The following is a 14,274-nucleotide window of genomic DNA, read 5'->3' as shown; positions in this document are numbered from 1 at the left end:
TGGCTAGGATTCCGGCTGGTATCGTGACGTACGAAGTCCAGATTGAAACAGGTGCGGAAAGACAAAAGTTGAAAAATTTGTATAAATTGTTAACATTTTAGCAAATTTTAAGTACTCTTACAAACTATAATGCTTATCAAAGGCAATTTAGTGGCATGAAATTTGCAAAAAGTTAAGGGCGTGTATAGTACGTTCTGTTCTTCTTCGCCTTTTACGCATACTTTGCTTGAGGACAATCTTGCGCAGGCGCAGTCCCTTGGAGCTTGCTTGCTGTGGTGGTTGGTGAGTTCTCTTGGAACATTTGTCGTTATCCTCTGTAATCCTGTGTTAGATCAAGCAGTATTGAGATCTGCGACTCCTAGAGGTAATCTCAACTTTCAGACCAATTGCATTGGCTGTGCATTTCCCGGTATGAACGCATTAACCTGTGGTAGTGTTCGATGCAACTTTCCTACCGCTCTCTCGAGAGCCGGCTTCGCTGAAGGTCACCTCAGCTGAACCGAAATTAGCATTGCAATGACCGCCGTTTGTTTATCCTAGTGTGCACGTATTTTACACCAGTAAAGTATCCCTGTGCACCATTTCGAATGGTCGCGTAATTCTTGTTTCGCTTCGCAGTTCTGCACCCTCAAGGACCAAACTAAAGATGTTCGCTCTCAAGCTCGCCGCCCCCGTTTCACGAACTGTGGTAAGTGCTGACCTCTCTTGACCTTACCCAGTCGTGCTGCGCTATCCTTTGCGAGCAGTAACCACCGTTTAGTAGGGTGTAGTTTGGAGTTATAAGCTGCATCTTTCGGCGTGCAATGCCGATAAACATTGTAGAGTGAAAACGGTTGCCGTGTCGCCATGTTGGAGCTTGCCCGTTTGTCTCTACGGATAAGCCGCCTATTTAATTTGCTAACGTGTTGCTTTAGCTAAAGTTTCGTTCCGCGATCCTGGCTCTCGTAATTTGGGCCGTTGCAGTGATATGAGCGCAGCCAGTGTTCAAGCCTAGTCCCTTTTTTTTCTGTGGAGCATGCTTTCCAAGCAGGATTTGTAGTGCTTGCCGGCAGCGGGTCACGCCTGTCTTTCCCCAGTTTCAACTCGTGTAACTGCTATAGTCGTCCTTGCTCAGACAGTGTGTTCGAAACTAGCGATTCTCCACCCAAACCGCTGCCGTAATTTGCTCCGCGCGGTGCCCTGCTATTAAGCTTAACACTGCTGCATTCGAACCAATTCGCACTCCACATGGAGACAGAAGTCGTCGATGTAACCTTGTGACCTCTTCGTTGTACTCCTTGTACTGGCCAGTATGCCCTTGACAGTCTGGAAGCCTGCGCACATAAAGGTCAATGTTCTGGGCATAGCGGCCGCCTGAAGTAGCTGTCGTGCTGCGGTAGCGGCCTCCTTTGGCGCTGCTAAGGCTCGTGTTTCTACACTGAACAACACAAGATGTTTTAATTCGGAGTTTTTTTTTTTTCTTGCGTACATGGCTTGCTAGTGAATTGCCAGTATGTTAACTTGTTAAAGCTGTGCAACTTGACACATTCTGTTCACGTTCTTTAAGCCGCAGGGGTTTCACTGAGTTCTGTGCAAATATTTTCAGGCTTCTGCCACATCCCGATCCTGCCTGCGACCTCTGTCGGTCACCAACAGTAGGCTCTTTGAAGAGGTATGTCATGTGTGATAGAATCACTAGGCAGTTTTGAAGCCTAGGAAGGTTACTGTACAAGTTTAATGCCGCTTAGCCTCTTTTTCTCTTCAGTGCACTGTGAACATATTGGAGCTGGACTATTGCCACAGTATTCGTTGCAGTTTCAGTGTGTATTGGTCAACCGCTGTAGTATTGCTTCATGTTAAAGCCACATTGTAGAAAAGGTCTAAAGGTGCATACAAAGCCTACTGAAAACAGATCAAGGTTGCTGTAGTAGGGGTCGTTTGAGTGAAATACAGGCGGAAGTCACGGCTGAGTATGTTGTGGCGAGTTGTGCAGGTTCACAAGTAGTCACAATTTGGTTCAAAGCACCTTCAGGTTAGTAACAGTTACTTCACATTCTGGCATAGATTATGCCATTCTCTTGGATTGATGGGATCTTTTGCTATTAAAAAAAACTTGCTGTACACTGTGTAATACTGGCTGCAACCCAGTTGCTAGCTTGTGAAGTTGCAGGCGCCATTCAGGTACCATAGTTTGGACTTTGTGTTGTTGTGCGTGGATGTTGCAGGCACAATCTTTAACATGTTAAAAGCATGCCATGACTCTCCGCATGGAAAATCTCTGGTTTCTTAGGTTTGTCTGCTCATGTTTCCGCAATATTGCGTTCCTTCTATCATGCGTGGCAGTGTCTGAAGTCGTGTGCCTGCATGCTGTCTGTTATCTCGAGGTGGTAGGCTCGATCCTAGCTGTGGAAGCTACATCATGGTATAGGCCCGTGTACTGTACGATGTCTGTGCACATTAAAGAACCCCAGGTGGTTGAAATTTCCGGAGCCCTTCTCTACGGCGTCCCTCATAATTCGAGTAGCTTTGGGACGTTAAACCCCCATAAACCTGAACTGTAAATAGGCTTCCACTTCAACGTTCAGCTGCATGGTATCTTAACATTTAGGTGTCTTAACAGGTGTCTTAACATTTAGCAGGTGTGTGAATGCCTGAAGGGGTTATCAGATCCCTTGTAGACAAGGTGCAGTGTCCTTTAAAGTCTGGTCACTGAAATGTACACACCTGAAAAATTGTGTAGAAATACATCATGCCAGACATGGCACGCAAATTGAGCACAGAAAACTGACACCTTTGATCGACACATTTGTGTTCTACATTAGCTCCGATGCTGTTCCTGTAGGTTTTTAGTTGATTGGTTTATGAGTGTTAAATTGTCTGGAATGTGCTGATCTGCATACATAATGGCTTCGTAAGACGGGTATTTATGAAAAATGTGGAGTGACTTGACTCCTCTAAAGCAGTTTTGGATTGCGTAGATTTAAGAGGAGGGCTTGGCAAAAATCTTATAATTAAAGGACATAGGAATTTTTTTGTACAGTCTCTGCATACTCATTACAAATATCTGAACAGTTGATAATATTCGTCCATTGGATTAGCACATAAGGCAGTTCAAAGCACTCTGCTGTGGCATGCCTCATAGCTGTCCTCTTAACTGTGGTGTGTAAGTATTATAAGTATCTGCATCTGCATTGGCTTTCAGTAAATTCATTCATACCGATATTACCTAGAGCTATATGCAGGCTGTTGGTTTGCAGAAGTGAAACTCACTGGCAGCAAAACTGCGCTTGCAGAATGTTTCTTAGATTTGCAGCTGGTGCAGTTGGCACAGCTGCCGACTGCATCCCTGTAGAGTCATTTGAAGGTTTTGGCTTCAGTGCTTTTCAAACACTATTCATGGGTGTTGTCGTGCGTCTGATTTTCAGTTAAATTAACAGTGAAGACCTGCTGTATCGTCAGCATTGCATGTCAACAGCTGGTCTTTTTAATATTGCATTGTCTTCCGTAATGCCTGAAGCTGATAGCCAAATATCCTTGTTTTTCATGGTGCTTTTTGGGATGGTTCTCACCAGATGTTTGACCTTTCACGCAGAACCAGAACAAGACCGTGGTGCTGCCCGCAGGTGTGTCTGGCCTGGCTCTCGGTTCTGGGCCTCTGAGCCAAGTACGTAATTGTGGCTACTCTCTATTTTATAAGTTGAAGGCCACGCCTCCAGGGAACAGGGTCCGCAAGCTATGGTCTTGCTCGTTGAGCAACACACCCGCGAACAGTTATATTGCGGCACCGCTTTTTCCTGTAGCATTACAAAAACTCTCAAAGGGCAAAGCCTAATATGTAGCGGCTGTGCAGAGCATGCTTTTGAGAACACAATGCTGTTTAAATCTGTGAACTATGTTCGAGCACCTGAGCACTATAAATAACAAGGTGCACTGCGATACGAACAGAAGGATATGGCACAATTAAGTGGCGTGATACAGGAAACATGGGCTACAGACCTTGCAGCCACTCTCATCAAAACACCGCTGCTTTCATTCACAACTTGCTGCGGCGTTGTCAATGCGCGTGCTAGATGAACGTCTAGCCGGTGGTCCACCCGAGTTTCCAACAGCATGACCGTGCCCCAGCAGAGCTTCCTCGGGATCCCCCCTACCCCAATGTGCAGTTTTCGTTGCCTTTATCAATTCTCCATTGAACACACACGTCCATGCCACTCTTCGTAAGCAATACCGTATTTACACGCATCATTTGCGCACTTTTTATTCAGAAATTAGGGCTCGAAGAAGGAGGTGCGCAAGTTACGCGGGGATTTAGCGAGCGCAACTTGAAAAACTCCAGAAAGGTCACAACGCGCAACATAGTTCTAGTGTATGTTGCTGCGTATACGTCAGCACCCGGACCCGCACCCCACGCTGGCTGCCCCCCGAAAAAAAGTTCACTCTAAATGAAACGCCGCGCACCCCACCCCCCTCTTGCGGGATGGCATGACGGTGCATGCATGAAGCTGAATAAGACGCTAAAACAGCGTCATCGCTTGCGACCCAGCAAATTGTTCAGTAGTTCCAAATTCCGCAAGTTTGCTTTCGCAACTTCGTCCGGGATAGCAAGCGCGAATCAATTAATCAATTATCACACCCCACAATTCTTTAACAGTACCGCGCGAGCGCCGACCAAACTGCTTGTCGGTACCTTATCACGGCACAGAGCTGCGAAGCCAGCAAGAATAGCCACATGCGCACAAGTTTGCCGACACAACGATTGTCGTCTATGGGCAAACTTGTGTGCACGCGGTTATTCTCGCTGGCTTCGCCGCTCCGCGCTGACAAGCAGTTTGAAACTTGCCGTATAGTTGTGATATCTCATCGCTAGACACGACCGAACACAAGCCGTCAGAGCCACCAAAAAAAACCGTAGCCGGCAGTCGAGTCGCAGGCATCCGCCAAACAACGGTGTTGGCTCTTCTATCAGCTGCCGATCCTCCCCGGAAGCGCTGCTGGCCATTCCGAGTGGCGATGCCGCTGGTGCCGCCGCGATTGTCACAGCGGCCTCTGACACCACCATGAACGCCTAGTGCACAAAAGATTCAAAAAGCCTTCCAAACAAATACACGGAATAGCTGAATGCCACTGGGTAGAGCCATAGGGTAGAGCCCGCGTGCATGATGGTGGTCTAGCACAGTGCGGTACGTAAAATATGCGAGTAAAAATTTTTTTGTAAACCCAGGTGATAAGTTAAGGGTGCGCAAATTATGCGCGCAAATACGGTAGTTTGTTCACGCGCAGTTGCATGACCAGTAAAATAGTGCATGTACTTTGAATGGCTGAAAGGGGCTGTAGCCCTGCATAATACAAGCGCAAGAAAATTGTTCCTTTTGTTGCAGCAATCGCAGCACGAACTGTACATAAAACAGTTCTTACCAGGATATCATGTTCGTTGAAAACAGTAGTGAACTCCCCCTTGTGTTGCAGTTGAATTATTATTAAATGATTGAATCATTTTAATTTTTTTTTTTGCTTCATTCAGTGAATTTACTGAAAGACATGTCCTCAAGATTACAGGGAAATGCACTGCAAACACGGTTATAGTGTATGGCTGGAGATCTTGTTCTAGTCGTGGTTTCACGGCACTTCTGGCATTGACCTGCCAGGAGTGCATTTGGACCGATCTGGCCCATCGGAGAACTTGTAAATGTGCCTTTGAGTAGCATTTAGCTGCAGATACAGTAAAACTCCAGAAAAACATCCGAATTATCCGAATGTCAAATTTTCAAATGCACCCCACCCACCCCTCGAACTTGCGAAAAACTTCGTGAAAGTAAAATTTATTTCGTGAAAACCTGGCTAATGGACAGTATGGACGGGAATACTGCAGAAGTCCTTATTAACCGAATTTCTGTATTAATGGGGGTCGAATTAATGAGGTTTTACCTAAAAATTTTGGTGCAGATTGAGTTCAGTGATTATTGAGAGGAGCCATGTGTAAGGTTTTATTAGCTTACCTTTGGGCCAAAGATGGTGCTCAGTCTTATGTGGCTTTAGTTCCATATTTCTTGGCACATACCGGCAATCTAATCATTGTTTTGTATGTCCCTTGTCTAATTTTAGCATATGAGTAAAAACTTGGTTTACGGTGAAATTCTTGCTTAAATGCAGTGTGGGAGTAAGTTAGGGAGCTTAAGCTTAAATCTTCAATGTGTGAGGTGAATGAATGTGTTAAAAAATGTCACGAGAACAAAAACGCTGCAAAATATATAGACAGATTTCGCAGTCAAGGTGGCCCCGAAGGCATTGGAGTTCACGGATATTTAATTGCATGTAAAAGACAATTCCATATGAAGTGAAGTAATTGTTGCAAAAACAAGAATCTAGAAGGCACACCAGTAATGGAATTGTGATAGCAGAGGGAGGTGGGCATAGGTTTATTGAGGATTTCAGAAATGTAGCTTTCTTTGAAGTTCAAGAGGTGGTAAATATAGCACATTCTCTATTGCTTCATTACTGTGTAGTCTCATTAAGCCATGGCTTTCTGGTGCAGGCTGTGCGAGGCTTCCAGACCAGTGCAGTGCACCGGGACATTGACTCTGCCGCCAAGTTCATTGGTGCCGGCGCTGCTACCGTTGGTGTTGCTGGCTCTGGTGCGTATTTTTCAGCTGCACTAGATTTATGTTGTGTCCAGAACCGTGTAGCCCAGGTTGTGTTTTGTTGCCTTGCACTGAACCTGTAGTTAGCCGCATTGGAAGCTTGCTTCCATTCTCAGTGCTAGCCTGTGGTGCGGCTTTCACCAAGCAGGGAAATAGATCAATTTGGTAAATACAGTCGCTGACCGATTTTTCGTGTCCCGAAAAATGGTCCGAATAATCGAACAGTCCGAAAAATCCATGAAGTACAAAAAAATCACTTTATTGAGATGAAATCGGCTTAAAAATGTCACTGATTTTACCTCGTGGAAAATTTCTTTTGCTGGCAACGATTTGCGCCAAATTTGTGCTTTCACTGTGCATGCTGTCAGCAAGGTCACCGCATTTAGTTGGAATACTTCCCACGCCTCTTTGACGGACCCGGCGCGGCCATATTGTCCACAACATGAGTGTGCACCACACCGCTCGTCAAACACACGCAAAGATAAGGCACTTTTCGTTCAAAGCGGCGGAACCGCCGGACGCAATCACAAAACGGCAAATGGATGTGACTTCGTGAAGACTGAGGGCCACTCGGTCGACGTGGTCAGAGAAACCCAAGTGACGAAATGGCGAACGTATGAGACCCGCCGCTGTGGCTCAGTGGTTAGGGCGCTCAGCTACTGATCCGGAGTACCCGGGTTGGAACCCGACTGCGGTGGCCGCGTTTCGATGGAGGCGAAACGCAAAGGTGCCTGTGTGCTGTGCGATGTCAGTGCACGTTAAAGATCCCCAGGTGGTCGAAATTATTCCGGTGCCCTCCATTATGGCATCTTTCTTCTTTTCTTCTCTCAGTCCCTCTATCCTTTCCCGCCAAGATGCGAGATAGCGCCTGCACAATTTCCTTCCCCCAACACCCAATTTTCAACGTACGAGACAAGCGATAACTGCTCGCAACAATGTCTGCGACAAAAGCAAGTTCACGGCGATGACAATCCGGCTGCCACCTCGAAGTGTCAGAGATCGCAGGGACCTCTACTGGCAACAATGAGGTACCAAAAGTATGTCAAGCCAATCCAACTGCAGCGTAAATCCGCCTCAATCTAAGATGGCCTTTTGCGCTGTCGAAAAGCCGATAAGATGGCCGATTTTGGCCCGCAGGCGACTGAAATTAGTCCGAAAAATTGAACTTTTGAAGTCCGAAATATCCATCGCGAATATGTATGTGCTTCTATGGGGTGACTGATGGTGCCTCATCGAGGTCTGAAATATCCTACAAGTCCGATTTATTGGAGTCCGAATTACCCGTCGGCTACTGTAGTCTGGTGCATTTCTTTCCCCCTTGCGTGGTTTGACATCAGCACGCCTGCACTGTATTGCGTGCCTCACAAATGCTGTCGTACTGCTAGTGAAGGTAGCCATGATTGCTTTTCGATGATAGCTCAAGTTCTTTAAAAAAAATTAAGATGGTTTGTCCAGTACAGTCTTCGATGAGGCCGTCTGCTTCATTTGCTAGAAAAATGTGCTACTGTATCTAGGGGATTACAGCGTCCACGATATATGAGAGGGATATTGCCTCCATGCTCAAGGCTGTGCAAATGGCATCTATTCACCATTGTTATGATGGATGGAGGGATAATTTGGCCAGACAGATATCTCATCTTTTTTGTTGATGTGAAGTTCCATATGAGTTGTCTGGAATGAGTCGGACCAGGTCTAGAATCACTGAAACTTTCTGCTCGTTTTGTTCTTCAGTCTTGCTGATTTGGCTGTCTCCTAGTGGAAAGCAATGTTCGTTTTCGCCTGCCTGATTGTGACAGTGGGATAAAATTGAAAGAGAGCATGCTGTAGAGTCAGCTTTGCAGTCAGAATGATCGAAGGGACTTGATTGCTGTAATTTGGTCAAGCCAGCTCCGTGAACTTAATCATTTTAAACAGATCCTGAAAATGCCCAAGCTGGAAGAACGACTTCGGGCAAATGTGCTGTTTCCATCATTCTGAATGATATTCGCTGCACCTTGCCTCTCTAGGTGGCGTCTCGCCCCGAGTTGGGCAGTTGAAAACACAAGTAATGACTCGTCGATGTACGTTTGGACCCCTCCAACAGAACAGGTGCATGCTGAATCACTGGTTGCAGCTACAGTTGCAGACTGAGTTTTTTTTTTTTTTTAATCTCCATGGATATCGAAAGCATCCGAAATATCGGGTAGTTCGAAAAGTCTTATTTCACCAAAAAAATCGCTTCATCTTCTAACTGCCGGTATGATGGACGAAAGGATCTGTAGTGTTGTGCAGATTCTGAGGCGCCATTTCACCGTCGCCACTCGTCATATGCACAAATGACTGCTGGCGGTGACCATTTTCATGAGCTTGGCGTTCGATGGCTGCACTGCTGTCGATGTGTCACGGACAAATGAAGAGCGTGTGCAGAGGTGAAAGCGAACCTGCCTCTCTACTGAGTCTGCCGTGTGGAAGGCCGAAGAAAAAAAAAGCAAAGATTGTGATAGAGATAAGAAAAGTGACGAACAGCTGTTTGTTGGCAAACTGCGTTGGGCTTTGCAATTAGGTATAGCAGCTAGAGTCAAAAACCTGTCTTGGCACCTGCATGGTTATTTTATGCATTCTGTAGTGGCTTGCATACACATTTGGCAACATTAGGGGCTGCAATTTTTGTCATGGATACGAGTTCCTCACTTTCAAAAGCGTGGTCATTTTGTTCTGATCAGTCTCCGTGAGGCCGTACGCTTCCCTTCCAATATGCTGCTGCCTCGATTTCAAAAGCATGGCCGTTTTCATCCGCTCACAGTCTCCCATGCGCTGCATTACTGCCTGTTCGGGTATTCAAAACAAAAGGACTTGGTACAGATGAGTTCCGTGAACCGCGACTATTATACGTTAGCGCAGTGGGCATCATTTGAGAGCAGTACGAGCTCAAATCCACGCATGTGCACTGTACCAACCTCTGGAGAATATCAGCCCCGCATTTACGAGATTCACTCTGAGCTTGAATTTGGGTTATTCAGTAGTTTTTGATCAATTGCCGTTTAAGCCTGAGTTAAGAAGGTTCCACTGTACACATTATGGTGCTGGGCCAAGGCTGAAAGAGGTTCGAAAAATTGAGCTATCAGTTGCGATGTGTTGGGAATTTCAGGCACTCCTGTACATTGGCTCTATGGGACATGTCGTCTTGTCACAAAGTCCGAATTAAGTTTGTCCGAGAAATTGGAAATTAGAATTTTTGGTCGGTGACTATTCAAGTAGAACCAAGATGAATTTAATGGTAGTTTATATTGATTGTAAATACTTTCTAATGATACAGGCTACTTTCATTGAATAGTAAAAGTTTTGTAAGCTAGAAAAGGCCGAAGAAATTTAATCCAGGTATCGCCACTAGAGATTATTTTCGCAAGGAAGCTGCATTGGCATCAATTACTTTTTCGTTGGCAGCAGCCATGGTGACTCGGTGGTTATGGTGCTCAGCTGCTGACTAGAAAAATTTGGGTTCAATCCCAGACCAGGTGGTCGAAATTATCCGGAGCCCTCCACTGTGGCATCCCTCAGAGCCTGAGTTGCTTTGGAACGTTATACCCTATAAAACCAAAACAAAACTTTTTATTGGCAGACCTGCTTGGCTGGATCACTCTGCCTCCCACGTGGGGATTATGCAGTCCATAATTTTTTCAATATCATCAGTTTGAATTCAAAAGAATGCTTCATTTTCAACTTGCAGTTTTGCAGCTGTACAGTGAAAGCTCATTAATTCGTACTACACTACTTGGCCCGGCCAAGCTCCATAGAGATCTGTGTATTAAAAAAAGCTTGTTAATTCGAAAGCAAGTCAGTTCCACTACGGATAATTAGAACTACGCGCCGCCGTGTCTGGGCGGCTTGACACACAGCATGTGGCAAAAAAAAAAGCACCTCCACATACTTGGAGGCCACACACGTCCTAAGCGGGGACAGGAGATGGAACCAGATAAAACCGTGGAAGCGTCGGTAAAGCCTAAATGGCGCCGTCACCGGTGCGGCGCCGGAGGGTAGGCGTTGGCATCTGCCTACCCTCATTTTTGCGTAGCCTCTGAAACTCTTAACTTAATACTCGTTAATTCGAGCAATGTTAATTCGGAAATACGGATAAGTACTGTCGGTGCGATCCCAGCCAACGTCCATGAGAAAGGTTATGACTTTGGACGGGCGCTACAAATTACACGCGAAAAACTTTTTTTTTTTTCCTTTGCGAGTGTCGTCCATCCTTCCACCCATCAGGCTCCAACGGAAGCACGCGGTCAGGAGCGATCATGACTGTCTTTTAGCATCGCCCGGAGGTCAGCCGCTGGCCGGAAGCGGCCAACGTGGGCTATCAGCGCAGACCAATCAGGGCGCAATCGTGTCTGACTTCTTCCCACTTATACATGGTCGCGCCTGCCGAAGCGGCCTCTCGCTTCGCCACGAACTCGTCATTGCCGCTACACTGTGCCTCATGTTCGTGGCAAACAAAAGTCGCACGAAGCTTTCACTTTGTCTGAATATGCCCGCAGCGCAAAATTTTAGCGGTGAAACGCGCCAGATTTTCAGAATGCTTCTGGATTTTCAAAGCTGCTAGGCTTAGCCACTGTGCGTCGGTTGATGTCAGGAAGCGCGGGAGGTTCAAACAGGTTAACTATTTTGGTTCAGTGAGAGGTTACTAAGAATAATTCATCCTCTTTGTCATCATTGAATAATTAATAGCTGCGTTGAAGACTGTGACGGTGCGAAACGGAGGGAAGCGTTAACGACCGATGCTTTTTTTTTTTCTTTCAAATTCTTAGGCAAAAGCAGGGGTGGGTGGGTTCATTATGCGAGTGGGTTCGTTTACGTGAGTAAATACAGTAGTACATATACTGTAATTCAAATGGTTCTTCGTAATGCAAATGGTTCTTGTCGGTTTTTTCGAGGCCATTCGAACATCGGATAATTCACTTTTTTCCCGGTCCCATGAACTTCGAATTAAAGAGTTTTACTGTATATGTGTCCTTTGATGTGACTGAACGTCAACACAACCATATAAAGTCAACTGAATTGTACAGAGAAGAAAGATTTAATGGAATTGTCTTCAGCGCCCATTTAATGTTGGGCAGTCTCGGTAGACCAGATGTAAGAGCTTTTTTTGCTCACCGAGTAGTGCTTAACATTGTGGGAGTGCCCTCCTGATGTACCTTGCTTGTGCTTGCAGGTGCTGGTATCGGCAGTGTGTTCGGCAGCTTGATCATCGGCTATGCCCGGAACCCTTCCCTGAAGCAACAGCTCTTCTCGTACGCCATCTTGGGCTTTGCCCTGTCTGAGGCCATGGGTCTGTTCTGTCTCATGATGGCCTTCCTGTTGCTGTTCGCCTTCTAAGACACTGCCACATGCCGCGGCCTGTTTTTTTTCCACTTGTGAACTTAGTGACAGTTGTTGGCTGGCAAGCGGACCTCCTTGGAGGAGGGCACTGCCCGTAGCGCAGGTCATCTGTAAATGCCCGATCACTGAATAAAAATGAGAAAAAGCTGAAATGCCTTTTGCCTGAATGTTTATTATAGACTGAATGTTTTTATTACAGCCTCACCTTATATGAGTTTAGGGAAATGACAAGGCCATTGGAAGCTATTGGGGCCTGTTCATTGAAAGAGGCCTCTAGCAGCAGTGATGCCAAATTATGTGAGAAACATTTGGTTTTGAACTTAATCTTGCATTTTAGTGTTGTGGTACCAAAACACCCAATCTCAGGTTTTGCTGATGTTTGTCTGTTCAAAGCTTCTGTCAGGTGGACCAGCTATGCAAAACACTAGGGCCCTAAGTGGGTGTCCATGGTAGTGCGAGGAAAGTTTTGCTTGCCACTGCATTAGACTACGCAATCACCGCAGCCAAACATCCTACATGTGTGCTATGCTCTGGATGTCATCAGCTTCGATCTGTGTGCTATGGTCCAGAATGCACCTCTATCTCATTGCCCTCTTAAACGATGTAGAAGCGAAAACCGAAGTGTGAGCGCATCTATTTTGCATTTGGCATAACCACGCTAAATCATTTTTTGTTAGCCTGGTGAGTAAAGAGTTGTGAGCGAAGCTTTAAATTTATTGCACTTGTGCCTTCATGTTCTACTTCTCATTGCTGCTGAAGAAAGGAGAGGTAATGGATAGCTTGCATTTATTTTTCCTGTAAGCTGCCCTGGCAGAAACTTCGTTGCATAATTTCTGAAATTCATTGATGACTGCAGTGCTTCCAAATGATGAGGCTTGTGCAGGTGTTCAAGCAGTTCTTTAAGGTGCATGGTGCCCTGTTGAAGCAAGAATACTGGAAAAACCTAGTGAAAGTCTGATGAGATTGAAATGAGTTACCAATAGCTTTTTGCTGTTTACTATGCTCAAGTGGACTGTAATATGAAAGTTCATGGTTGTGTATAGTAGACGTCCTAAAGGTTGACAAATGTGCAGTTCATAACTCTTGGTAGCACCATAAATTTGGTGTCAAGGCATTCATGCGATTCATCTGCTTCAGCTTGCAGACATCACTCCTGCTTGTGGTGCCAAAGGTAATGTAAAGGCAGGTTTTTTTTGTTGTTCCACAGAGTGCAGTTCGATGCACCTGCAGTTAAAATGAATGTAAGCCAGACCCTCATTACAGCGAAAGTTGTAGCTTTTGGTTTTCTACTATTAGAATTTATTGTCAGCCATAAGACATAGATTACTTGATTTAACTTCATGGAATTTCAATAGCTGCCACCCGCAACATTAATAATTTAAGGACAGAATTTAAATCCTGTGCTTGCCAGGCTTGGCAGGTTGCAAAGTCCCCTGCAGAGAGGGAGATCTCCCTCAACATTTAAGGAAGAGAGGTTGGGATTAGCCTAAATGGCTTATTAGTTAATGCACTATGCCAGTAAGCTTAGCTCTACAATGTATTTTTTTTATTTGCACAGTTTGGCCATGATATGATGACAAAGGCTTGCTTGTATTTCTGCATAAATTGGTTGGCTCTCTGTGTACGTGTGGTAGGGCAGGTAGGGCCTGTGCTTTGCACAAGTGTCAAAGTTGGCAGGTGCTGATGTAACTGACTGCACTGCTACTAATACAAAGCATGACTACATGGGTCTCAAGAGCACAGAATGGCCAATTTGCTTTCGAGCTTTCACAATGCTTTTAGAATATGTGGTTGTGCTTGATGATTATGTTGCATTGTTTAGTGCTCAGATAGTGCATTTAATCTTGGTAACTGCTGTGAAGTTGGTAATGAAAATGGTGTATTAACGCACCTTAGTGCACAAAGGTGCATGAAGTGTCCACTGAGGTGTAGGCTGCAGCTTCATAGGTTATTGACCAAAAAAATTCAGCTGTATCACACCTTTAACAGGACATGCATACATGCCAGGCTTTAGTCAAGTTTTTTTGCAATCTCAGTGACTGCAGTATAGGTAGGAAATCATCTGCTCTGCTGTGCTGGTAGACTGCTGGGTGCATGTGGGAAAGGAATGTTGGAGTGTGCTGCAGGGGTGTGCTATGGGATTTCAGTGCACATTAAAAGATCCCCAGGTGGTCAAAATTATTCTGGAGCCCTCCACTAAGGCAGCAGGTTCTTCCTTTCTTCCTTCACTCCCTCCTTTATCCCTTCCCCTACAGCAACCCCCCACCCCCCCCCCCCTCCCTTGGTTCATCATGTATCCACA

At 45.6% G+C, this 14,274-nt stretch overlaps 1 protein-coding gene across 2 annotated transcripts; it reads left to right on the top strand.

The window, feature by feature from the left end:
- The first annotated feature begins 163 nt into the window (after positions 1-163).
- ATPsynC (ATP synthase, subunit C) lies at positions 164-12,124 on the top strand. 2 transcript variants are annotated; one of them, XM_077627611.1, is made up of 6 exons: positions 164-282; positions 619-688; positions 1,586-1,651; positions 3,572-3,643; positions 6,512-6,611; positions 11,806-12,124. In XM_077627611.1, the coding sequence occupies exons 2-6, from the start codon at positions 647-649 to the stop codon at positions 11,967-11,969; spliced, it is 444 nt and encodes a 147-aa protein (XP_077483737.1). In that variant the 5' UTR covers positions 164-282; positions 619-646; the 3' UTR covers positions 11,970-12,124. The 2 variants fall into 2 exon arrangements, with proteins under 2 accessions (XP_077483737.1, XP_077483738.1); XM_077627612.1 differs by having other exon boundaries at positions 242-364.
- Positions 12,125-14,274: the final 2,150 nt, after the last annotated feature.

The sequence above is a fragment of the Amblyomma americanum genome, chromosome 6, assembly GCF_052857255.1.
Source record: "Amblyomma americanum isolate KBUSLIRL-KWMA chromosome 6, ASM5285725v1, whole genome shotgun sequence".
Classification (NCBI taxonomy): Eukaryota; Metazoa; Arthropoda; class Arachnida; order Ixodida; family Ixodidae; genus Amblyomma; species Amblyomma americanum.
Note: the sequence above shows the minus strand (reverse complement) of the source record. Positions and strands in the feature narration are given on the sequence as shown.